The 27,095-nt window shown below is 40.0% G+C and overlaps 1 protein-coding gene across 1 annotated transcript in view; it reads left to right on the plus strand.

Moving 5' to 3' along the window:
* The window catches only part of LOC132816664 (solute carrier family 15 member 1-like), a 57,115-nt gene extending 32,055 nt beyond the window's left edge, over positions 1-25,060 (plus strand). The window contains exons 11-23 of the mRNA XM_060826518.1: positions 787-876; positions 3,173-3,217; positions 3,306-3,338; positions 3,445-3,533; positions 6,885-6,966; positions 7,871-7,993; positions 12,980-13,129; positions 15,720-15,766; positions 15,969-16,076; positions 18,089-18,185; positions 20,854-21,000; positions 23,400-23,507; positions 24,581-25,060. Of these exons, the coding sequence (XP_060682501.1) occupies positions 787-876; positions 3,173-3,217; positions 3,306-3,338; positions 3,445-3,533; positions 6,885-6,966; positions 7,871-7,993; positions 12,980-13,129; positions 15,720-15,766; positions 15,969-16,076; positions 18,089-18,185; positions 20,854-21,000; positions 23,400-23,507; positions 24,581-24,784 (1,323 nt within the window). The 3' untranslated portion in view covers positions 24,785-25,060. The remainder of the gene's footprint in view (positions 1-786; positions 877-3,172; positions 3,218-3,305; positions 3,339-3,444; positions 3,534-6,884; positions 6,967-7,870; positions 7,994-12,979; positions 13,130-15,719; positions 15,767-15,968; positions 16,077-18,088; positions 18,186-20,853; positions 21,001-23,399; positions 23,508-24,580) is intronic.
* Positions 25,061-27,095: the final 2,035 nt, after the last annotated feature.

Genomic DNA, 27,095 nt, shown 5'->3' on the forward strand with positions numbered 1-27,095 from the left:
ATGTACTTATGTCTGTGCACTGAATGTGTCTGTGTTTGTGTCTGTGTCTGTGTGGTGTATTTACATGGTATCTGTCTGTGTGATGTATCTGTCTGCATGGCGATGTGTCTGTATCTGTGTGGTGTATCTGTCTCTGTGGTGTGTCTGTCGCTGTGGTGAATGTGTCTGTGTCTCTGTGGTATATCTGTCTTTGTGGTGTGTCTCTCACTGTGGTGTCTGTATCTCTGTGGTGTCTGTGTCTCTGTGGTGTATCTGTCTTTGTGGTGTGTCTGTCACTATGGTTTCTGTATCTCTGTGGTGTCTGTGTCTCTGTGGTGTGTCCGTCGCTGTGGTGTATCTGTCTCTGTGGTGTGTCTGTCTCTGTGGTGTCAGTGTCTCTGTGGTGTATCTGTCTCTGTGGTGTGTCTGTCGCTGTGGTGAATGTGTCTGTGTCTGCGTGGTATATCTGTGTGATAAACATATCAGCATAGAAAACATGTCAGAATGGAAAACATGTCAGCAACCAAGTAACACAAAGCTGAAATCCATGATGGACTTGTTATTGCTGATCAGTGTTCTTGATGAGTAAGCTGGTGTAATATGTTTGAAATTGTAACTGTGTGTAGTGAACATGTCTCCATCATTAATGGCTTCATGCACATTCGCTGTTTCTCATGGTGAGAGAATTGGTGTCACTAAGCCTGATAGTCAGCAGTCCACCCATATCCTGTTTTGGGGAATAGATAAATCTGAAAGGAGTCCCTTTGCTTGTGTCTCATTGTTGTTTTTTTTGATCAACTGGTTTAGGAACATTTGGTTGCTCAGGTCAAGATGGTGCTGAAAGTGTTGTTTCTGTATCTTCCATTGCCTATGTTCTGGGCTTTATTTGACCAACAGGTAAGTTACAGTTTTGCTAGCTAGTTTTTGATTTTAATTTTTCTGTGTCAGATCCATTCTTACCTTATTGAAATTGGCTGTCATGCAGTAAATTATTCTTACTTTGAATTGTTCCTCGTTCTTTTCTGTATTAAATCTAAAGTTTACAATATGGGTAATCACTAAATCGTAAATGTTTTCTCAGTAATTTCCTTGCAAATTTATTCCTCAATGTCTTTCCCATTATTTGTTACCCTGTAAGATACACTGAGCAAAGAAATTGCATTTAGATCCTTTAGCCAAATTGATTTTGTCCTTAACCTCTCATTCTCTTTCTTTGGTACTGTTCACCTATTTCAATGCCATTACATTTGTTTTCTTTTCCTATCTGTGCTGGGAATATTTAATAGGAGAAAGTGAGGACTGCAGATGCTGGAGTACCAGAGTTGAAAAGTGTCGTGCTGGAAAAACACAGCAGGCCAAGCAGCATCCGAGGAGCAGGTAAATCAACATTTCGGGCATAAGCCCTTCTTCAGGCACACTAGTCTCATTCCTGAAGAAGGGCTAATGTCCGAAACGTCAATTCTCCTGCTCCTCGGATGCTGCCTGGCCTGCTGTGTTTTTCCAGCACGACATTTTTCAACTCTGGGAATATTTAATGCCCAGTCTTATTCTTGTTTGAGCCAAATCTGTTATAGACATAACATCATATGTCATCATGACAATCTGCATCAGCAGCTCACCAATCTTATTTACCACAATTTGTGCATTCACATACAGGCACTATAATGCTAATATAGACTTTAACTTCTCCCTTACTCTGATCCCACATGATAATGTAATATCTCATACTCTAATACTAACTATCTCTCGCAGTATGCTGATTACATTGGTATTCTTTGCTGTTATTACTTTTTGTTCCCACATGTTACCAAATTAGTTAAACTATTCCGAATGACACTAGCAAATGGTCCTGCAAGGAATCAGGCCCTGGCTCTATTTAGGTACCACCTTTCCAGTGGCAGACCTCATCTTCTGCACAGCTGTCCGAATATTCTGGGAATCTAGAGCTCTCTTCCTGCATTATCTTTTCAGCCACACATTCATTTGCTTTGTTTTCCTATTTTCATAATTGTGTGTAGGTGGTACTGAGAGTAATCTGGGGATTACTGCCTTTTAAATTATGTTTGCTGATTTCTGACCTAGTTCCCTAAATTGTGACGGCCGGACCAATCTCCCTTTTCTTGCCCATGTCATCAGTACCAATGTGGATCATAACTGCTGGTTGTTCACTCTGCCTTCTCAGGGTGCTCTTCCTCCACCCCTGACAACATACCATCCTAAATTCACATTTGTGGAGTCAGACATTATGCCACAAAACCTTTCAAGTCCATCAGAATGCGCAAACGGGTACTTGGTTTAGGGTCTCATCTGATAGACAGCACCTCTGATAGGTAGAAGTGGGTACTGCAGATGCTGGAGATGAGAGTCAAGATTAGAGTGGTGCTGGAAAAGCACAGCAGGTCAGGCAGCATCCGAGGAGCAGGAAAATCGACGTTTCAGGCAAATGCCCTTCATCAGGAATGAGGCTGAGAGCCTCTGGGGGGGGAGAGATAAATGGAAGGGGGTGGGGCTGGGGAGAAGGTAGCTGATAGTGCAGTAGATGGATGGAGGTGGGGGTGAAGGTGTTAAGTCAGAGAGGAGCGTGGAGTGGATGGTGAGAAGGAATATTGACAGGTGCGACAGGTCATGAGGACAGTGCTGAGTTGGAAGGTTGGAACTGGGGTTAGGTGGAGGAGGGGAAATGAGGAAATTGGTGAAGTCCCCATTGATGTTGCGGGGTTGAAGGGTCCCAAGGCAGGAGATGAGGCGTTCTTCCTCCAGGCATCAGGTGGTGAGGGAGTAGTAGTGGAAGAGGCCCAGGACCTCCATGTCCTGAGCAGAGTGAGCAGGCAGGGGGGAGCTGAAATGTTTGGTCACGGGGTGGTGGAGTTGGGTGGTGCGGATGTCCCGGAGATGTTCTCTGAAGCACTCTGCGAGAAAGCGTCCAGTTGCCCCAATGCAGAGCAGATCACATTGGGAGCAACGGATACAATAAATGACATGCGTGGAAGTGCAGATGAAACTTCGATGGATGTGGAATACTCCTTTGGGGCCTTGGATGGAGGTGAGGGAGCACCTCTGATAGTTCAGCACCCTTCAATACTGTACTGAAAGTCTAGTTTTTGTGCCCAAGGTTTTGTGTATGATGTAACTAACTAATTTCTAATCTCTTGTGAAGAAATGTGATCTTTAATGATTGTGGATTTTCCTACAGGGCTCGAGGTGGACCTTTCAAGCGACCAGAATGGATGGAGATTTTGTAAGCTACTAATTAACATGATGCACTTACAACAATTAATATGTTTTTATTGGACTTGTACTGATTATTAAACTTTTCTTTTGTGCAGGGAGCCATTGACATACAACCTGATCAGATGCAGGTGTGTTACTGATGTTTTACCATTTCATTTCTCAGTATGAACTTTGTGTGTAGCGGCTGGTTCTCATGGAATGATCTGATTGATTTTGCTTCTGACTTTTGCACAGACAGTCAACCCAATCCTCATTTTGATCTTGGTTCCGATTGTCGATGGTTTCGTTTATCCCTTGATTGCTAAATGCAACTTCAACTTCACGTGAGTGTAACAGTGTGGCAGAGAAATAATCCTTTCAGAACTCTGCATTGGCTAGTTGGAGTCTTGGCAGATTGGAATAGGGTAAATATGGTGTACGCCAGATAAACTGACCATTGTGGATACTGAATCCATGTGGCAGATAAATTTTGGCTCGAACTCCAGTATGGATCTGTGGATAAGATTATTTCTCTCTCACCTACAATTCTCCCAAAATGCAATGCTTCTCCAATTCTGGCCATTCATGCATCCTCTACTTATTTCATTCCGTGGTTAGAGACTTTGCTTTCAGCTATCAAATCTCTCCATGTTGTCACGCTTTTCTCTATTTCTGTAACATTCTCCTGTCGTACTAACTTTCATAATCGCTCCACGCTTCCAATTTTGGTCTCTACGGTATTCCCAATTTTCATCACTTAACTATCTGTAGTTGTACCACCAGATGTCCAGCTCTAGAATTCCCTTCCTAAAACTCTCCAGCCCCCTACCTCTTCTTGCCCCTTTTAAGCACTTCTTAAAACTTACCTCTTTGGCTAATCTATTTCCCTTACATGGCTCAGTATCAAATTTAATCTGAATATTCCTATGAAGCATCTCAGGATGCTAAATAAATTTAGCTTGTCGTTCAGTAGTGACTGGCAAAACAATTAGACAATAGTCACTTCAAAAATTAATTTGTAAAACCATTGTGCTTGTGTTCACACATATATTAACCTTAGCTGAATGATTGTATTTAATTATGGCAGTGTATACTTTGATTACAATCTGCAGCCTGTTGAGGGAGATTTCTGTTTGGGCAGCATTTCCATTTTAAGCACTGAGCTGGAAAATATAAGTTTCCTTCACCCAATTGTATAAATTAGCCCTCTCTGTAGACATGCACCATCTTGGAATTGTCTGGTACCATATTAGACAGGCCAGAATTAAGGAAAGAACAAGAACACTTTATACTGGCATTTAGACAGGTGACAGTTTCACATTTTTATTACTAAGATTATTTATGATCCCTAGTGTTTGACTTTCCACAAGTGGGAACAAGTCTAAATCTATCCTATTGAACCCTTCTCAAAATCTAGTAAATCCTTATGATGTAATCTCATGGTCAATATGAATAGCCAAATGGCAATGCAAGGTGAATTTAACATTACACTAAACGTGAATATTTCAGAGTTAGCACAGAAATTAAAGAAGTAAAGGACATATATTTATCGAGCACATTTTGCAACCACTGGACGTCTCAAAATGCTTAATGAATGAAGTACCATTCTCAGGAAAATATTTAAAAAGAGGGCAAATACAAGTACAGTTTCATTCAATGTCATGGGAAAGGGAGTAATGACAGAGGATGTCATGCCAACTATTTGCCACAGTCAAGAATGATGACCTATTATATATGCAAGATTGCAAAATGCCGACGGGTGAATATATAAGGTACAATGTAAACTAGAGGTTCTGATAAAAACCGTGTCAGATGCACATTATTTCTACATAATACTTGCTTGTTGTACCTTGCAATATAAATCAAATTACCCTGTGAACCTGCCATTTACACAATCAAGGTAATAAACCTAATCAACATATTACTGCTAAGGTCCACTAATCACAACTGGGTGAATGCTTTATCCAGTTACTGATATGGCCAGTTAGAACATTATCTCTATTAGGCTTAGAAATAAAAGATCCATCAAAAGTTTCTTTCATAGTCAACAAAATTATTGGTTTATTATGAAGTAAGACTCAATCAACACAGATGCAAATCTGATTGACACACAATTTGAAAGTGCAATATTAACCCTTATAAATAATCCAATATACAGAGACAAACAGAAAGTGTTATTTTTCATTGCAGAGACTAAAAGCACACTTTGATCAATACTTGTTAGCCGTTGGAAGAAAACGAAATGTTTAAGATGGCTTTCAGTCAGCCTGCTGTCACTAAACAAAGACAATTTCACAGGGAACTTTGTAGACACAGTTTGTTGAGAAAATGTCATGAAGAACACTTTCAAAGACTTTTCAGCGTAAGACTCAGGCTGGAATCTCAAAAAGGCTTTTTTCAGAAAGTTAGAAAATGTGCTGAATAACTCTTCTCTCCACAGCCTGTATCCCTTTAGCAAAAACTAATTCCTGACAATCATAAACCCAGGCATGCGATTTCCAGTAAATATATCCATGCAATTTGTTTAAGCCTCGTAACCTCCAAAAAATACTTTTAAAATACAATGATTTGGAGGTGCCGGTGTTGGACTGAGGTGGACAAAGTTAAAAATCCCACAACACCAGGTTATAGTCCAACAGGTTTTTTTTGGAACCACTAGCTTTCGGAGCGCTACTCCTTTACCACCTGACAACCCGCCTGATGAAGGAGCAGCGCTCTGAAAGCTAGTGCTTCCAAATAAACCTGTTGGACTATAACCTGGTGTTGTGGGATTTTTAACTTTAAAATACAAGTCTTAGTGTGCCCGTTTTGAGACCACCTTTTTATATAAAAAAAGAGTCCAGGTACCTCCTCAGTATTTTCCAGTGAATCATTTCCACAATTCTTTCAATAGGAATTCTCAAAAAAGTTCATAATAAAGCATGGTCATAATAACATTATTTACGTTTAACATTTCTACTGGCCGGGAAGATTGCACAGACTGGAGCTCCATCCCTTCCTAGAATAGAAAAGGCTGAATATTGATTATGTTAGGTTATGTTATGAAGCTTATGTTATAAAGAGGTTATAAAAGATTAAAATTATAAAAGGGTTCACTAAATCACACATAGGGAAGGTGTTTCCACTTCTGAGAAAATTAAAAACTAATAACCATAAATATAAGATAGTCATTGACATAGTTTGCAAGAAATTGAGGTGAAATTTCTTTATGCAGAAACTTATTACCAAAGATGAAGATTGTATATATTTAAGGGGATTCTGGATTAGTGGTGCTGGAAGAGCACAGCAGTTCAGGCAGCATCCAAGGAGCAGCGAATTCGACGTTTCGGGCAAAATATTCCTGATGAAGGGCTTTTGCCTGAAATGTCGATTTCACTGCTCCTTGGATGCTGCCTGAACTGCTGCTCTTCCAGCACAACTAATCCAGAATCTGGTTTCCAGCATCTGCAGTCATTGTTTTTACCTCTTTTATATTTAAGGGGAAGCTAGGCAAACACATTAGGATAGAAGGATACGTTGACCGATTGAGATGAAGAAGGGTGAGTGGAGGCTTACGCAAAGAGGGTAGAGAAATGTACTAATTACATTGATATACTGCCTAATGTTTGTAGAATAGTCACTGTTTTATGTGTTGCATGTGTGGACCATTTGAGCCAAAGGTTAATTTGCCTGCATTTTGTTTGTGTTGATTTCAGGCCCCTAAGAAAGATGACAGTTGGGATGTTTCTTGCAGCTTTAGCATTTGTTGCTGCTGCTTTGGTGCAACTTCAAATTGATGTGAGTACCATGACATCAATGGAGGCGGGGAGGTTAGGGGTGGTGTGCAGTTAGCAGAGAAAGAGAACAGTGACAGCATAGGTATTGTGCTGGTTGCAGTTACTTCAGAGTAACAAAGGGCCTATAATCTGCTCCCCACATTCTCCAGTGACAATGTATGAGAGGAAGAGAAGAGATATCTCTGAACATCCTGCAGGCTCCAAACCTCAATATGACCTGTTTACTCCAGGTATACACCGAGCTGGCCCTGAGTCTTCAGGTCCTAGTGATCACTTCCTGCTGCAAGCAAAGCCCATGAGTAAGTCTCAGAAATATGCAGGAATAGGTCAGAGGCTGGGAATTTTGCAGTGAGTAACTGACCTCTTGATTCCCCAAGCCTGTTCACCACCTACAATGCCCAAGTCAGGAGTGTGATGGAATGCTTTCCAACAAGGGAAACATCCTTGTAATAACCACCCTATCAATTCCCTTTTCTGTTGGTCTCACTTGCACATGATCTTGGCCACTGATTGGCCACTCATTCTGTGTAAAGTCAGGGATCCCACTGAAAGAAAGCCTTGGGATTACAGCACAGAAGGCCATTCAGCCTGTTCTGGTTGTTAAAAACGAATTTTGATGAGAATTCCACTTCTCTCCCTACCTGTGGAAGAAGCCAAAGGCGATGTAATTGCAATCTAAAAGAAATATTGAGAGTTCTGTGACCAGTGAGATCTTGTTGTGACACGTTTAAGGAAGCTTACTTTTTATTTATTAAACACCTTTCAAAACTAAAAACATAATGGCAGCCTATGTATAGAAGTGGTGTAGTATAGGAGACAAAATGTTCAGTGTAAAAGTCTTGGTCTCAACTGTCATTATAATTATAAAGTATGTTCCCAGCTGCATCTTATCTCTTTCTTTGCAGAAAACACTTCCGCTCTTCCCTGCTGCTGATCAAAGTCAAATTAAAGTCGTCAATGTTGGTAATTTGTCAGTCGTTGTAACACTAAACGGAGTTTCCAAGAATTATTCACTGAAACCATCAGAGGTGTGTAGGAATCATGTGCTGCCTTCAAGTAATCGCTTTTAGATATGTCATCCAGCAATATGTTATTGAATCTATTGGGAAAGCAGTGCAAAAAAATACACAATCAGTGGATATTCCAAAGATTCATCACCCTCTGAATGAAAAAGTTCCTCCTCATCTCAGGAGGCTTGTCTTTTATTCTGAGACTTTGTCCTCTGGTAAGACCCCACAGCCAGGAGAAACATACTTTCTGCACCTACTCTGTCTGTACTTCTAAGAAGTTTGTACTTTTCTGTGAGATCATCTCTCATTCTTCCAAACACCAGAGAGTATAGGTCCAGTTCTCTCAATTTCTGCCCACTGGACAGACCTGCCATCCAAGAATCAATCTAGTGAATTTTGGTGTAATTTCTCGATGTCAAGTGCATCCATTCCTTGTTAACGGGACCAGAACTGTACACAGTGCTCAAGATGTCATCTCCCTAGTGTTCTATGCAACTCATTCAAAACTTCTTTGCCCCTGCATTCAGATCATCTTATCTTTGGCACCTGAACTGCTCTTGCACTTTCATTCTAGCTTTTAATGATTTATCAGTTTGGTCAAATAGGTCCCTTTGGACAAACAACACCTTACAATTTCCCACCATTTGAGAAAAAAACTGTGCATGTGTATTCTTCTTCTCAAAGTGGATAACCTCATACTTATCCATACTATAATCCATCTGCCGTGGTCTTGTCCATTTACTCAACCTGTTTAAGCCACTTGAAACCTGTTTGCATCCTCCTCGCAAGGTCACTTTCCTACCAAGTTTTGTATCACATACAACCTTGGAAATCTTACATTTGCTTCCTGCTGCCAAATTATTGATATAAATTGTAAACAGCTGGGGATCGAGCACTGATCCTTACCATCCCCCACTAGTCACTGCCTGGCAATCTAGGAATAATTCATTTATTCTCACTTTCTGTCTATTAACCAATCCCCAACCCTTGCTATTTTATTGCCCCAATCCCATAATGTTTTAATTTATTTAGTAACCTCCTGTATGCAACATTATCAAACGTCTTCAGAAAGTCCAATTGTTTTGTACCCCCCCAACTTCTTCTCATTGCAGCTTTCTGTAGTTTTTACTCCATTTAAAAAACTCTTTCTCTTGTTCTGCCTGCCAAGATGGACAACTTTACATTTTCATATATTATACTCCATTTGCCAGCTTTTTGCCCACTCACTTAACTAATCAATATCCCTTTGTAAATTATATTCCTCACAACTTGCTTTCCCACCTACTTTTTGTGCTGTCTGCAAATTAGGCTACACTTCCTTCCTCCAAGTCATTGATATATTGTAAACAATTGTGGACCCAACTGGTCATAGGTCACCAACCTGAAAAAAAAGAACCTTTTATCCCCACTTGCTGTTTCCTGTCCAGTAGGCAATTCTCTACCTGCTCCATTATACTAACTCCAACATCTCCATGGGTTCTAATAACATTTGTGAAGGACCTTCTGAATGCCTACTGCAAGACCAAATACAATACATCTAGTTCCCTCTAGCTGTTTGAGACTCCCTTGAAAAACTCTAATAAATTAGTTAGGTATGATTTCCCTTTCATGAAGTCATGCTGACTTTGCTTGATTGGATTACGATTTTTCAAATGTGGTCTATAACTTCCTTAATAATTGAACCCAATATTTTCCAACAATAGATTTGAGGTTAATTGGCCTATGGCTACCCACTTCCTGCCTCCCTCTCTTTTTGGATTGAGGAGTCATATTAGCAATTTTCCAATCTTCTGGTACTTCTCCAGAATCCCTTGACTTTTGAAAAATTATAACCAACGCATCCATTATGTCTGTGGCTACATTTTTATTTCAAAAATATACTTTATTCATACCTTTATATACATACATAGTCAATATAAAAGTTTGGTTCTGTACATTCTTAAATTATGAGAAAAGCAAACATTGGATTTTTGACTGTCACAAAAGATCCAATAATTCAAAGGCACTTCTTAACTCTACAAAGTACTAATTACATATATTTAAGGTGCCTGGAGGGTCCAATAACAGAATAGACCCCCAGCGTACTCTGACTGAAAGACCTTACATGGTCGTCTTTCCCCACTGCATCTTGACTTTATTGCATCCCTCAGCACGTGGATCTTGGAATGTGCCAGCCTGCAACACTTTGTCAAGGTCAACTCCTTGCTCTGGAAGACCAATAAGTTTCGGGCAGACCAAAGAGCACCTTTCATGAAGTTGATGGTGCTCCAGATGCAGATGATGTTTGTCTCGGTCTGTGTACCAGAGAACAGACCGTACAGCACAGAGTCTCACGTCATGGAGCTGCTCAGGCTGAATCTCGATAAAAACCAATGCATCTTTCTCCACACTTCCTTTTGCAAAGGCACATTTCAGAAGAAGATGCGTGACAGTCACTATGCGATTCCCCCTCACCACCCACCCCCCCCCAACCCAACCACCCTCCTGCAGCCACTTTGAAGGCAGCGTATATTGGACGTACATGAAGGATCTCACCAGCAGCCAAACAATGTCTTGGTGCTTGTTGGAAAGTTCTGGTGCTGATGCATTCTGGCAAATGACTTTGACAGTCTGCTCAGGGAACAATCCAACAGGATTCACCCTCTCCTTTTCCCGTCGGGTCTTGATGACGCTATATGCTGACCACTTCCTGATGGATCTGTGGTCAAAGGACAGATGATATGGATTGGTCCAACCACTTGGAGCATTCCACAGCAGCAGACCAGTACTTTCCTTCGCAACACAGGGGACAGGTAGAACCTCAGTACACCGTGACACTTGGTGTTTGCGTAATAAGGGTCCATGCACAGCTTGATGCAGCCACGCACACAAAGGTGGCATTGGATACCTTCTTCCCCCCCCCCCCCCCCTTATCCAGAGCTTTGTACATGGTGTCCCTGCGTACAAGGTCCAATTAAAACCTCCAGGTGAAATTGAAGATGGCTCGGGTGACTATAATGGCACAGATTTGGGGAATGGACCAGACCTGTGCCATTTACAACAACAGAGACAGTGCCTCACACCTGATGACCAGGTTTTTACCCACAGTAGAAAGGGAGCAGTGCTCCCAAAAGCCCAATTGCTGCCTCACTTGGCAATACACTCTTCCCAAATGTTTGTGCATGTCCTGGCCACTCTGAATCATATTCTCAGCACTTTCAGGTAATCTGGCCTGACAGGGAAGGGGATAAAGGGTCAGTATCCTTGGAGAGCCAGGGAGCCAGGAAACCAGGGAACTAGTCTGCCTTTAGCACCATTAGTTTGTCTAGTACTATTTCTCTAATGATGGTGATGGTACTTACCTTATCTCCTGTATATTCTTTAGTATTACTGGGGTTAGAAGTATCTTCCACCATAATTCACTGATACACAATATTTGTTTAACTTCTCTGCCATCTCATTGTTCTCCATAATTGTCTCCCACATTCATTTTCTAAGGGGTCTATGGTAGTATTTTTGCATTATGGTTGGCCTTGCTGCCTCACAGAGCCAGGGACACTCATTCGATTCCATCCTTGAGTGACTGTCTGTGTGGCATTTGCATGTTTCTGCTAGGTGGTCCAGTTTCCTCCCACAGTCCAAAGATATGCAGGTTAGGTGCATTGGCTGCGTTTAAACATTGTCCTGTAATGTCCAGGGATATGCAGTTTAGATGGGTTAGCCATAGCAAAAATTCCATGCTGGGTTACAGCGATGGAGCGGGTCTTGGTAGGATTCTCTGTGGAGGGTCAGTGCAGACTCAATGGGCCAAATGTCCTCTTCTGCAGTGTACGGCTTCTATAATTGTATGTTCACTTTGACTTCTCTCTTCCTTATATATTTAAGTGAGCGCTTATTATCAGATTTTCTATTCCTAAAGGTCTACTCTCAGAGTTTACTTTATCTGTCTTTAATATGGTCTTTAGTTCTCCTTTACTGGATTTTTATTATCTTTTTCGTCCTCCTTTATGGATTCTGAATTTATCCCAGTCTTTAGGGCTATCGCTGAATTTTGCCTCTTTACATGCTTTTTCCTTTCAATGTTATGCTCTCCTCAATTTCCTTAATTGGTTTTTCCTGCTTTTAGAATCCTTCTTCCTTACTGGATTACATTTTTGCTCAAAGTCATGAATTAACTCCTTAAACGTCTGTCACTGCTTGCTTACTGTCTTTCCTGCTAAGCTATCTGCCTTTGGACTGGACAGCACGCCCTCAGTATTGCACTCGAAAGTAGGGCTGGGTATCTGGCGTGAGCCTCAAACCCATTTGACACTTTGAGTCCAAGTGCTACCATGTGAACTGAGGATGGTGCTGTTAAGGAGACATGTGCCCTCTGGTGAGTGAGTGCTGCAACTCCCATTTTTCTTCGGTGTTAGACCATGAGGCTGGGAGGATTTGTCAAAGTAAACCGAGGACATTCAGGTCCTTGGACTCCTCCACCGGCAAAACATAACAACATGACGGTTGGAGGAAGAACGCCTCATCTTCCGCCTGGGAACTCTCCAACCACAAGGGATGAACTCAGATTTCTCCAGTTTCCTCATTTCCCCTCCCCCCACCTTGTCTCAGTCGGTTCCCTCAACTCAGCACCGCCCTCCTAACCTGCAATCTTCTTCCTAACCTCTCCGCCCCCACCCCACTCCGGCCTATCACCCTCACCTTGACCTCCTTCCACCTATCACATCTCCATCGCCCCTCCCCCAAGTCCCTCCTCCCTACCTTTTATCTTAGCCTGCCTGGCACCCTCTCCTCATTCCTGATGAAGGGCTTATGCCCGAAACGTCGAATTTCCTATTCCTTGGATGCTGCCTGACCTGCTGTGCTTTAACCAGCAATATATTTTCAACTTTGTCAAAGTAAACTCTAAAACCCAAATCTATAGATACATAGATTCACAGACCATCTGATGTCGTTGAAATCGAAGCAACCTCTTTTGAAATTTTTGCTTATTTTTGTCAATCTATTCATAAGCTTATTCCCTTACAGGCAACTGATTACACTCTTGTTACGACAGCTGATATAGAGAGTTTTAAAGTTTCCTATGGAGCCGTTAATACAACCATTGAATCTAACATTCAGGGTGGAATGCGTCACACACTCCTAGTAACAAACTTCCCGTCCATCGAGGCGCTATTGGTTAGTATCAATCTGGATAAGGTGGGATAATATGCTTGCATCACTATATTTCCTAGCTTATTAAAGAAGTGCTGTATAAAAACTTGGTGTACATATTTCTTAAGTATTAATTTCAATTTTAGTAACGAGAATGTGATCTGGATGGGGAAACGGAAGCCAGATTTTCTGATAACCAGATGTTAGATTCTGCAGGGTTGGTGAAAATTGTGTATCAGGCCACTGCAGAATCGGCAATGTAACAGACTCAGGGAAGTTGATGAATCTACTGGTCAATATACCTGCATGTGAATCAATGTTGCCTGCAATTTTTCTGCTTGCTGTGTGTATCTCTGAGGTCTGTCTCTGTATTCAGAAACCAAGTGTTGGCACTGACTAATGTACATGGATCTTCTTCAAGTGAACATTGCAGGATGTCCTCTGAAAGTATCCTTTTTCGTTGGAGAGCCAGGAGGTTTTGCTGCAGTTAGACAAAAGACTACTTAAAAAGAAGTTAGACGATTAAAAATGTGGTTTCACTCCCAAGTGACTATTCAACTCAAACCCTCAACGTACCTCACATTATCCTCAATTTCACCTCCTCCAAATGACCAGCGCCACCCAGCCCCTGACTTGACATCACTGCTCCAAACCATCTTCTCCCCAAGACCCTACACATCACCTTCTCTGCCCAGAACCTGACACACCTCCTTTCTCTCTCCCACAGTCCCCACCTCCTCCCAGGACCCAGGACTTCCTCTCAGGACATCTCACCCTCCCCCAAGACCTTCTCTCCCCCGGAACCTGACATGCCCCTCCCACCTCACTGTGTACCTGGCAGCCCCCAAACCCTCTGCCAGACCCAACCAAATGTCACACTCTGCTATCCCCACTCCCCACCCAATGGGAGCTGACACATCCCACCTTCCTATGACCTGAAACCTTGAACACGTCCAACAGCCCAGATATTGTACCTCTGCTCCAGTTTAAAATCTCTTTCCAACCAGGACACCCAAAACAGAGTATCATTTTCCTATCTCAGTTTGTACTCTGGCAATCTACCCTCTGGCACCTTGACCTCACACTTAACTATACATATTACCCCTTACACAGGAACTGTCAAACAGGCTGTGCTTTTTGCTGGACATTTGAATCACAGAATATAGCAGCGGCAGCTTGAATATAGGGGGCATGGGTTGACTTTCCCAATGAATCCAGTGCACCAGGAACCTGTCAGCTTTAAAATGTGCTCTGCATTTCGGAAGGGGTCCTGAATGGAATCTCTTGTCAGAAATGCTGGGATCTTTCTTAACGTAAAAACAGAGCAAAAGGCAACCCAAGATTAATTGCCATTTCTTGAAAAATCTAGCACAATATGCAAAACAGATTGCTATATTAGCTTTGTAATTCAGTTTAAACCATTATCAGTACTAATGTAAAGTATAAAGTTAATACCCAATTCTTAATGAATGCAAATCTTTAAGGGAACTGTCCATAGTTTCCTGCAAGTTGGCAATTTCACTTAAAGAGACCACAGCATGTTTGATGTAGGCTGTGCAAAATTCATTGCAATGCAGGCACATAATTGTTGTGAGTCAAAATTTCTTTTCTCTAATTTACTACTATGTTTCACTGGTGATTCTTTTATTGGTATGTCAGCATGGGAAAAAACTGTTTCCATTCCTAGCAATGGAGGTCTCTTGTGCTGAATGAATGCAATAAATAGGTTATACAGTTATCTTGTAAATACCAAAAAGGATGTTTTAACTGTTGGATCACAATATAACTGCTTTAAGGTTAATTACATTAATAAGAGGGAAGTCAGGCCAGCTTAACAGATGGGTTACATCCTGGAAACATGAAACAGCCTGGAACATGATCATGTGATACTATACCATACATAAGAGTGCTATTTTAACATTTAATTCAAACTTAAATGGTACTTGTTGATAGATTGAGGTACGTCACTGACTAAGGCATATATTGCCCATGATCTTATATACTTTCCTGACAATACAAAACATTAAAAAAATTCTTCATTAATTTTATCATCAGACTCTGTTTTGTGATATGAAACATTCAGTGATTTTGTTCACCTCCCAACCAAATGCCCCATCTGAGAATAAAAGCACAAATTTCTTAGGAGATAAGAGAGTAGTGCTTACTAGATATATTAACTGAGACTAGAAACTTGTCTTCAAATTAACCACAAGTACAAATCTTCATCCTGTTTCTCTGGATAAGAGCACAGTTGATCTTTGTTCATTAACTTGATCTGCTATCAAATTATTTTAGTAGGCTCTTCCACACTGACTCAGGTTTTCCTTTTATTGGATTAATTTAAATATGTCAGGACTGATTAAAAAATGCCTCACCAGTCTGGCATAAATGAACAAAATCAGAAATTGCTGGAGAAACTCTGACAGGTCTGACAGCACAGCTAACGTTTCAAGTTTTAGCAACCCTTCTGCTGAGCTTCTCCAGCAGTTTCAGTGTGGTTTTTCTTTTTCAGGTTTCCAGCATCCAGAGTTGTTCTTTTCATATTGGAATAATGAACTGTTGACTGTATAACTATAATGGTTAATAAAGTTAATATAAACATCTTTTTTGACAGCTTGATGATTATGGAGACAAACCAGAAGAAGGAAAAAATGCAATCAGGTAATTTATTTTCCATTACTGACCATCTTCTCACCTTGTATCCCGAGAAGCACTTTAAGACATTTCACTTTGTTATATACATAAATAAAAGATGTTGTTGTGCACGTCTCTTTTTTTGCCTCTGACTGCAAGTCTTAACTCATCCTACTTTTGTAATATTTCTTTTCTCTGATATATTTAACTAAATTTGGTTTCATTCCAGATTTGCAACAGCATTCACAAATATTGAAAATGTCACAATGAACGATAAAGATTATGGATATTTGGATGGACTATCAGCAACAAACTACTCATTGTTTACCAAAGGACAGTAAGTGACTCCTTCAGTAATTTAAGTCTCCAGGACTTAACTGGGCACATTCTGATTTATTTTCACTGCCCGTCAATTTTGAAGATTTAAAATCATTTTACTTAATAAGGAACAACCTAGGTAGTAACTATGAGATCATTTGCTCTTTTGTTCTAATCAATTTTGTTACTTTAGACAGAGAAATACTTGGATTCTGTTGTAGCAACTGCAAAATTAAGATTTGAGTTTTACACCACTCATGTAGGTACTCACAAATATAACACTACACCATCAAACATTCTACAAGTCTTTATTGAGTCCACAATCCACAATTTGAGTGTATCATATTCCACATACTCAAACTCTAAAACCAATTCTCCCTTTGATCTGTACATTTCATGCACTTTACTTGTAAATCACAAAACACTAAAAAGAACACAAGTGACATGAGATAAATAACATGGAGACAAGAGGATGCACTTAATTCATCTGATTCCCTTCTAATCTTACTGTTACCAAGGATATATGGTATAATCAAGCACTTTCAATATTGTTATTGTTGTAAACCCACTGACCAGGCAGAGATCTCACAATCCATCAAGATATGGATGAATGACCCTTATAAAATGCCTTCAGTCTCTCATCCTTGCATTGGACCTGCTGCACAAATAATTCCTGTTCTGCCGAAAACTGTTTAAAATCACTGGGTGCTGATCTCATAAACAGCCCAGGATAATGAGATGGACAGGTGGTGTTTACTTTCTCTCCCACCCCCTTCACATAAACTGCAACATCAGTGACCTTTGTAACATTAGCTACATCACTGACTTTGGGTTGGTGAGAAGGGTGAGTCCAATTTAGTCAATGGGTCACATTCGGAAAATGTTGTAATGCTTTTGATACTCTATATAAAAAAAAACAGACTTTGGATAGAAATGGTGGATATTGCAGAATTTCAATTACAACAGTATTGCCTCTCATTACATCACAGGATAAGTAGTTTTTAAGTAATTTTGATTTGAATTACTCTTTAATTTTACCTCATCCTTGGTAATTTAAAAATAAAAGTAAGAGATTGAATAGGAGGTTGAGATGGAGGTCTATATTATTATTATTTCAAAACTTGGGTTATATAAGCAAATGAGATCTTAGTTTTCAGTTTGTTGAAGGTGACTTGGTTTTTAATGGTCAGAAGCTCATTTTCTTAGCATGCCAAAAAGTCCATGTGACTTAATTTGTACGACTAGACAACCTACCTGGTGAGGTACTACGTTGAGTTTTAATGACTCAGCGAAAGAGAGGCCGGAGGAGAGAAATAGGCTCAGTTTCGAAAAGATCCCCACCAGCAGGTGAGTTGTTTAGCAGGTCAAAGCGGTTAGAAAAAGACATGATATTTCTACTTACAGTTCAGAGAGAAAAGTCAGTTTGTTTGCTTGTGTCTATACATGAACGCTTGTGACCCTGTCAGTTGAGTAAGAAATTAAAGAGTCAAGATGAGAATGATAATTCATTGGGGTTGAGTGTCTGTAAAGGAAATTGCTGGGACAATCTTTCATTTTGGCTACTTATAAGAAGATCATTTCAAATTGTATGTATGTTTATACATCAGATTCTTTCTTGTTTCCTTTATGCAATGGATTTATTTTATTAAAAGTAGATTGGCAGCCTTTCATGAATATTTCTGGTGGACTGACTGCCACGGTAACCAAATTGCAAGTGGAAAAATTATGGCCTATCGAGATAGGTTTCAACTGGGATTACCATCAACTGGGATCATGTTAATGTAGAAGATAGAGAGTAAGGATAATGGAGATGTGCCTAGAATGTGTTCCCCCTTTAAGAACTGCTTCCCACTGGAAGAACCGGACCTCTGAATTAATCCTGTTGTTCCTAAAAATTGCATTGAATTTAGTGGCATTACAAGAGAGAGAAAAAGAGCAAAGTAGCAAGCGAGAATCAGAAAAAATTGTGGTTAATGCAACCAATCACTGTGGACTGTGAAATCTTCATGTTCAATTTTCTGTCTCACTTAGGAAACTAATCTCATTTATCATTGATGGAAAAGAATATAAACAAATCTCAAAGGAATTTGGTTTTGGAAGCGCCTACACAATCATCATTAATGAAATAGTGAGTAGTTCATTCATGACAAATTGGTTCTCATTTATGTGGAATTTTAATTTTATTCATAAAACTGTTTCCCCAGAGAAAAGACATCCTTTCTAGCCCTACATCCCCCTTCAGCCTGACAATCTGTCAGGTCTCTATTGCCCGCTGGTTTTAATCATAGCTATTGATAGCTGTACCATCAATTGTCAAAGTTATGGAATCCCCTTCCTAAATCCCTGTTCCCTTTCTTCCCTGAAAATACTCTGTTTAAAGCCTACCTCTTTGTCCAGCTTTTAATCCTGTGTCCAGACAGCATGTGATGCGGCTTGGTGTTAAATTTTGTTTGATGAGTTTTGCTCCTATGATGCATCTTGGAACATTTAGTTACATTAAAAGTTCTCTATATAAATATGCAGCTTTTAAATAGTCAAATAAATGGTTACATTAAAATGGTGTTCTGAAAAAGTAATCATTTTAAGCACAATGCTTTTAGATTAGTTTTTTTTGCATTTTACTGAAATTTACCTCAATGCAGGTGAACTGACTGTGCAACATTATTGTAACAATACTGTACACTGCAAATAGAAATCACAACTTTTGAGGTATAGGCTTTGTTAGCGTGTTATTGAGAATACAGAATGCAGTGAAAAACAATTCACTTACAGATTATTGCTTATTTATGAAATAACTTCAGCAGAAAACTGGAAATAGATATCTTCATTGGCTAAAACAGAGGGAAAGAGAAAACGATTACTTTTAGGTTAAATTCCCGACAGTGTGGAAACAGGCCCTTCGACCCAACCAGTCCACACCGACCCTCTGAAGAGAAACATACCCAGACCCATTTCCCTCTGACTAATGCACCTAACACTATGGGGGAATTTAACATGGCCAATTCACCTGACCTACACATCTTTGGACTGTCTCCCTCTGTTTTAGCCAATGAAGATTTCTATTTCCAGTTTTCTGTTGAGTAAAAACAAGTCAAATGCTTTAAAGAAAGGAACTGGGGTTCAGACAATGCCTTTCTTCAGGATGGTTAAAACCTATTTTAGCCAATGAAACACAATGAGAAAATAGGGTTGTATCTTACAGTGACATGGATTATGGTGAGAAATCCGGTAAAGTCCTGGGAGGAGTCCAGTGAGGCCAATCTCAACATTGCGAGCAACTTGTATTTTTTAAAAAGTTCTGGACATTGAGATGTGAATCTGACAAGACAGCAGCAAGTTGCCTATTAAGCGGTGTACCCTTGCTTATGAATCGGAAATCTACCCTCATTAACGTGCAGCTTTCTATCCTACGACAATCCATGGGCAGCAAAACCTCACCAATTCCCGACACGGAAGTCAGAGCAGGTACCTGGGAACTCCAGTTCATTGCTTGTTCCAAAAGACCACCAAGTCGGACACTAGCCATCAATCTTTCAGGGCATGCCCCATGTACACTGGCCAAATTCACCCAATATCCACAGGTATTGGCATCTCATACATGTTAGCGTTTAAGACCCCTCATGGCTCATCTCTGATTCACTTACTCTCACACTCCAATGCTGTACCTTGGATATATTGGCAATTATCATTGTAATGCTGCAGCAAGGACCCTGAGAGATCAGTGACACACTCCCAGCTCATGGACTGGACCAAAGTAACTCTCTCGACTGTTTGCTTGCTGTTATAATGCTCATTCATTGGAGGCTACCTGAATGTTCACAGTATCCCTGCTCTGCATCTTGACCCTCAGCCAGAGCTACCAGACTCACAGTACTGCTTGCCAGCCATGCCTTCTTGTGCAGACACAAAGCTAGGAAGCTTATTATGGTTGTCAGCAGTCTTTAGTCATGTTAAGGGAAATAGTCATCAATCAAGGGTTATCTCTGATAAGTGTTTTGAGGAAAGCATCATGGAATCGAGACAATGTTTTGGGAGAGTACAGCAAGTAAAATCCCATACACATAATAGAAAGGAGCAAAAGATCATTGACTTTGAGAATTCACCTCCATCTATTCTGAGGATGGTACACGTGTCAAGAGGCTTAAACCATAAAGGCATGGACTGATTTTGTAAACTCTTAAGTATAGAACATGCAAGGACAATGCAATTGAGATGTTTAGGTTGATTAAAAGACTTGATAACATTTGATAAAGAGAAATTATTTTTTCTGGTGAGGAAGACCAGAACAAGGAGGCAGTTGGAGCTCGATTATTCAAGGGATCAATGCTTCAAAGACCAGTGGCTCAAACACCACTTTATTAAGAGCAAAAAACACCAACTTTGTCAATGACGGCTACATCCTATGAAGAAAGCTTTTAAAAAATCAGAAAGCACTTCCTAAAAAGGTGATGAAAATCTGGAATTCTCTTTATGACAAATTGCAGTTGGGGGTCAATTGAAATTTCAAAACTGAGATTGAGGAAAATTTTCACTAGGGCAGGATATTAAGGGTTATGAAGCCAGTGGTAAGGCAATGGTGGTAGGGCTAGATGGAGTTAAGATACAGATCAGCTGTGGTCTTATTGGAAAAACAGAATGGCTTTCAGGGACTGAAATCCTCCTCTTCCTGTGTTCCTAAGATGCATCGTTACTGTGTCTGGCATTTCCTATTGCAACATGGTGAATATAGATAGTGACTTTCAAACTGTGTTGCATTTTTCACATTGATGATAGTGTTGTATGTTTTCTCTGTTAAGTTAACCACAGATAATTTTACATTAAATTACATTGAAGAAATCGAACCCAACAGTTTCCACATGGCGTGGCAGATTCCCCAATACGTTCTCATCACAAGTGGTGAAGTGGTTTTCTCCGTCACTGGTCTAGCGTTCGCCTACTCACAGGTAGTTAACCATTTTTATGGCAAAAAAACTTTCAACATTGTGAATTTCCAGGAACTTGACAATTCAATCTGAAGCTTGTGGATTAATCAGAAAGATTAGAGTAAGACTAAAGATTTGCACCATTAACCCGTGTTGCTTCCAAGAGACCTATCCATCTTTGGGATTTCCAACAAGAGCTGACCATTTGACAGTTTATCAAGCTTGACAGATCCTTAATATTGTGCTAAACAACACTGATTCCTAAACAATTACCTTCCATAGATTTGGTATCAAGGGCAGTGCTGATTATGTTCTACATGTTCTATGTTTCTCGTGTTATTAACCCAATAGTATTCACTTTTTACAAAGGAGGTAATATACTTTAGGAAAATGTCAATAGTTAAATGGGTTGGACAACAAAATGTCAAGTTAACTGAAATGTGGAGTGAACATAGAGTACTGTCATGATTAAAGTTACTGATCTAAGAATACAGAGACTTTCACTAATAATCCAAAAACTGGAATTCAAGTTGCACCACGGAAGGTTGGAAATTTAAATTTAGCTAATTCAATCAATTGAGATGAAAAAGTAAGTATGACCATGAAATTATTGGATTGACCTAAAATCACATTTAATTCATGAGTGATCTTCAGGGAAGGAGGTGAGCCAGCTTACATGATCTGGCTTAAGAGTGACTCTAGAATGCCTCATTGCCAGAGCTTTCCAGCAAGCACCAAGATGACGCTTGGTTGGTGCTATGAAGGGCACCACCTGTGAGATCCTGCATGTATGCCCTGAGTCTCTGCACCACCACATGCTGAGACAATCCTGCAGGCATGTGCCTTTGTAAAGAAGGTCTAGAGAGAGAGACGCAGTGGTTCTTGTCAACGTTTGTCCCAAGCAGTTCCATAACACAGGACTCTGTGCTCTATAGGCTGTTCCCCAGAATACACAATGGCACCTGGAACACCATCAATTCAGTGAAAGACACTCTCTGGTCTGCACAAAACGTGTTGGTCTTCCAGAGCGAGGAACCGACCTCAACCACGTGTTGCAGACTGGCACATTCCAAGGTCCAGGACTGTGCGCTGAGGGACGCACCAAAACTTGGGGTAGCTGCTGCCAAAGCGCAGTGGAGAAAGACCACTGTATACGGTCTTTAAAGTTTAATGGGGGATCCATTCAATTATCAGATTCTCCCAGTACCTCAAATATTGGTAAATGTTGTCTTGGGTAAGTAAGAAATGCCTTGGATTTGTTTGTTCTCTATATATGAGGACTATACAGAACTAAAATACTCTACTGCCTATGTTATATAAAAACGATTTTTATGAATAAAGAATATTTTTGAAATAAAGTAAAATGTGTGACTCTAGAACCACAATGATGCTGTTGAGTTTTGACTGCTACCTGAAGTGGCCAAGTACACCACTCAGTTACATTCAAGAAGGTGGTTCAGCAACACCATCTCCTTGAGGCTAATTGGTGCTGGGCAATAAATGCCCTCATTGTATAAATAATTTTTTTTAGAAACCTAGAATTTATAGCATACACACAAATTCTGGGCTAACTGGTCTGTTTTGGTGTTTAGATTAGATTAGATTACTTACAGTGTGGCAACAGGCCCTTCAGCCCAACAAGTCCACACTGACCCTCCGAAGAGCAGCCCACCCAGACCCATTCCCCTACATTTACCCCTTCACCGAACACTATGGGCAATTTAGCATGGCCAATTCACCTAACCTGCACATAACCTGACTGTGAGAGGGAACCGGAGCACCCGGAGGAAACCCACGCTGACACAGGGCGAATGTGCAAACTCCACACAGACAGTTGCCAGATGTGGGAATTGAACCCAGGTCTCTGCCGCTGTGAGGCAACAGTGCTAACCACTCTGCCACTGTGCCACCCATGAATCCTATGGTCCACACAAGCTTCTGTCTATCCTATTTTATCTCACTCCAACAAGAGAGAAAGAGGTGAAAGAATATATTGATGAGATGAATTTGATTAGAGAGTAGGAGGAGGTTCATGTGGATCTTAAGGCAAAAGTGAAGACTGCAGATGCTGGAAATCAGAGTCTAGACAAGAGTGATGTTGAAGGGCTTTTGTCCGAATCGCAATTTTCCTGCTCCTCGGATGCTGCCTGACCTGCTGTGCTTTTCCAGCACCACTCTAGTCTAGACTCATGTGGATCTTAAGCACTGGCATTGACCAGTCTACCTGTCCCAGTGCTGTAAATTCTAAATAGTTCTGCAGAAAATGTTGCAGTAATAAAGTTGGTCATTACTGAACCAAAGTCATTTTACTCTCTCTATATCTTCCAGCATTTTTATTACCATTTTAGCAATCCCTGGAAGTTTTACCTCTTATCACAGACCAGAAAATTTTTGCTTAATTTCTTGTCATTGTTTTTTAGGCACCTTCCAATATGAAATCAGTACTCCAGGCTGGTTGGTTGTTGACTAATGCAATTGGTAACATTATTGTGTTAATAGTGGCAGAAGCTTCAACTATTCAGGAACAGGTATGTGAATAATGGGAAGAAAACAAATCTACACAGCCATGCTGTTTGCTGGCTCACAATGTTAGATTCTTTGCAACATTAGACAAATACATTCCTACAATATCCCTTAGCTGCTCTTCCTCCTCCTTCCACCTCTACCCTGTGATCAGAACTGAATATGAACCAACGATGTAAGAAGATTAAGATCAAAATGGAAACTCAGCAATTGCACAATATCCATTGTGAGGAATAGTATCACTCCATTAAGATGTAGAAATGTAACATTGATGTGGTTATTGCATTTCCCTTAGTGTTGATGCTGGGCACCATTTGCATGGCAGTGTGGAAGGTGTTTGGTTCAAAAGCTAACAATACTGCTGTATCTTTCTGAGAATGGGTGATATTGATAATATTGAAGAATACCATATGAATACCATTACACTTCAAGGACAATGCTCCCATTCTCTGCAAAAAATAGAGCTATGTTCAAACCTTGTGTTTTTTTTTAAATTCCCAAGAGCTTGGCAAGTCTATAATTCCCAATTGATTTCTCTATGGCAATGTCAATCAGAGTCAACTTGCCAACCAATCAGCATTCTATTCTCAAGCAGTATAAATTGTTACGATCATTTTGAAGGTTGGCATTCTTAGTTTGTTCTGATGTGTGCAAGAGGAAAAGACTCAGCAACTTATCTTGCTTTCCAAAGAAATTCCAGAGTTCGAGATCATTGCCAGTGGCTTTGGTGACACACTGAAAATAATGTTGTCTGCTGTGAATTTGGTGTTAATGTGAAGTTCAGTTTGTTTCATAATTTTGGATGTAACTGCAGCATAATGTGAAAGGAAGCTGATGCCACAAAAGGTCATCAATGATCCACTGAGTAAATAGACTGCAGTTTCTCTTTGTGTTTTGTGTCACATGAATCTGTTTCTGTGTTGACATAAAACTATGTGTGACCATGCAACAATCTGCAGGGTAACATGTCGTGAAATTAACAGGTCACACAAAGCAAAAAAGCAGTTGAGAAGGAATGTGAGTCAAAAAATGGATTCATTGCATTGCTAATCACAGTTGCCTTTTCTTTCTTGCACAGTGGGCTGAGTATATCTTATTTGCCGCATTATTGGTTGCAGTCTGCATAGTGTTTGCTATCATGGCCTATTTCTACACTTATGTGGATCCAGTTCAAATAGAGATGGAAATTGAAGAAGAAATAGCAAGGAAGAAAGCTGAGGCTCTAGAGAAAATGCCTTACTCTGAGAATGGAACGATTAATGTGGTTCAATCAAACCTCTGAAACGTAGCAAACAGAACACATTGTAAAGTTTAACCAGACATAGCTTCAGTGCAAATGGACCTTATGGACTGAGAACAACTGACCTTCTGTCAGCCTGTCTCTGCAAGAGATGTAAATAATGTGACAACATGCCCTGATTTCCTGGTAATTATGTTAGAATTCTCACGATGAGCACTTTTTTCAATACCCTTTCAAATAGTGTTTCAGTGTTATTTCTAACGGCTGAAAACAAATAGTGGACGAAATGCCCATTGCAATTTTCCATATTCTTTCACGTTTCTCCATGACTGATATGCTGTAATTCTGAACCTCAAATGCTGACCATTTAATTTGACAGACATGTACAATTCTAATCTTTTAAACCAAGATATTGTAATATCTCAGAAAATATTTGCTCATTCTGAATATTTTTGCACAAACTTTAAATACCAAAAACTCGAGGCTGATCAACAATTTCCAAAAGTATTTTAATATGTCCTTACTTTTGTTCTTTTTAAACTGAATACTATCCATTGAAACAGAGTTTGCCAAAATAAGTAGCAGTTCAGAAGGGATTCTGTCAGAGTTCTCGGAGAAGAAAGAATGGGAGGAATATATTTTAAAGGGTCACGAATATTGAAGGAAAGCATAAAAATTAAAGATGACATGTACATAAACAAACTGCAAGTCTGGCTCCTTTTTTCTTTGTAAGTTGTTTCCTTTAAATTGTATATATTTATCATATTTTGTGGGAAAATTGTCTCTTAAGCTTTCTTATACATTGCCCGTATAGTTACTTCAACCTAACTTAAAAAAAATATATTATTGGGGCATTACCACACGCATTACTGCACATCTATATCTTTCTGGAGAAGATGGTGGTGAGCTGCCTTCTTGAACCACCACAGCTCTTGAGGAGTAGATAGTCTATTAGGAGAGAAGTTCCAGGATTTTGACTCATGAAGGAGCAGCCAGTATGTTTCCAAGTCAGGATCATTTGTGATTTGGAAGGGAATGTGGAGGTGGCAGTGTTCCCACCTCATACCTGCTGCTCTTGACAACCCAGATAGCAGTGGATGTGGATCTAGAAGGTGCAGAACACCTTATACCATTTTTTTAAATAAATATTTTTATTGAAAATTTAACATATTTTTATAAGTTTACAAATTTAAAAACCCAAGTATAAACATTTAAATCTTAAATAAATAACCAAAATTTAACAAAAGAAAAATACCGAGAGAAAAAAAACAAAACTCAACTACTAATCTAACCTACAACTAACTAGAATGTATAATTAAGTCTCTTACACTGTTCAAATAAGAGAAAAAAAAGCAACCGATGGGTAACACAGAAATTGGGTAGTGAAATACATGCTCGGAATGTGTTAACATCAAATCGTAACAAAACCCGTATTCGTGCGGGATTCCTCTCCCAAGGGGCACCGGACCATCCAGGTTCGCCATCTCAATTAAATAAAACCCCTTGTTAGGATGGCCAAAATATCCGTATTTATATAATTCAAGAAGGGCTGCCATATTTTATGGAATAATGCAGTCTTTTGGTGCACTATATTTGTAAGGAAGTCAAGGGGAATACATTCCATAATTAATTTGTGCCAATTCGAAAATCCAGGGGGGCCCTCAGCCACCCAGTTTACCAAAATATTTTTCCTTGCACAGAAAGAGAGAATAGAAAATAATCTTTTCCCGCGCATATCCAGGGAGGGTAAGCCCAAAAGGAAAGATACAGGGTTCACTCTAATTTCCGTTCCTAAGATTTCTGTCAGAGCACTTGCTACTTTACTCCAATATCTACGGATCTTATGACAGGTCCATAAGCAATGTATAAGAGTGCCCACCTCTATTTTACATTTGGGACACATTGGAGATGCTCCTGCCTTAAATTTTGCCGATCGATCCGGTGCTATATGGGCCCTATGAAGTACCTTCAGCTGAATGGCCTGAGTTCTGTTGCAGATGGTGATTCTTCTGGCTTTTTCCCAAATGTCATTCCACGTTTCTATAGAGATTTCCAGTCCCAAATCCTGATCCCATGTTTTAAGCAGATTGTCCATATCTTCTGATACTTCATCATGTAATAAATGATAAATAGTACTGATGGAAGATACCCCCCCCCCGACCATAACACTCTACGTTCTCTATCTGATTTATAAAGACTATCTAATAACATAGTCTTCTTCTGTATGTAGTCTTGAATTTGGAAGAATCGAAAGAGGTCTCCATTAGGTAATCCACATTTCTGACACAGCTGTTCAAAAGACATCAGGACCCCCTTCTTTAAACAGATCCCCTAAACAGGAGATACCCCTGGA

The sequence above is a fragment of the Hemiscyllium ocellatum genome, chromosome 6 (genome assembly GCF_020745735.1).
Source record: "Hemiscyllium ocellatum isolate sHemOce1 chromosome 6, sHemOce1.pat.X.cur, whole genome shotgun sequence".
NCBI lineage: Eukaryota > Metazoa > Chordata > Chondrichthyes > Orectolobiformes > Hemiscylliidae > Hemiscyllium > Hemiscyllium ocellatum.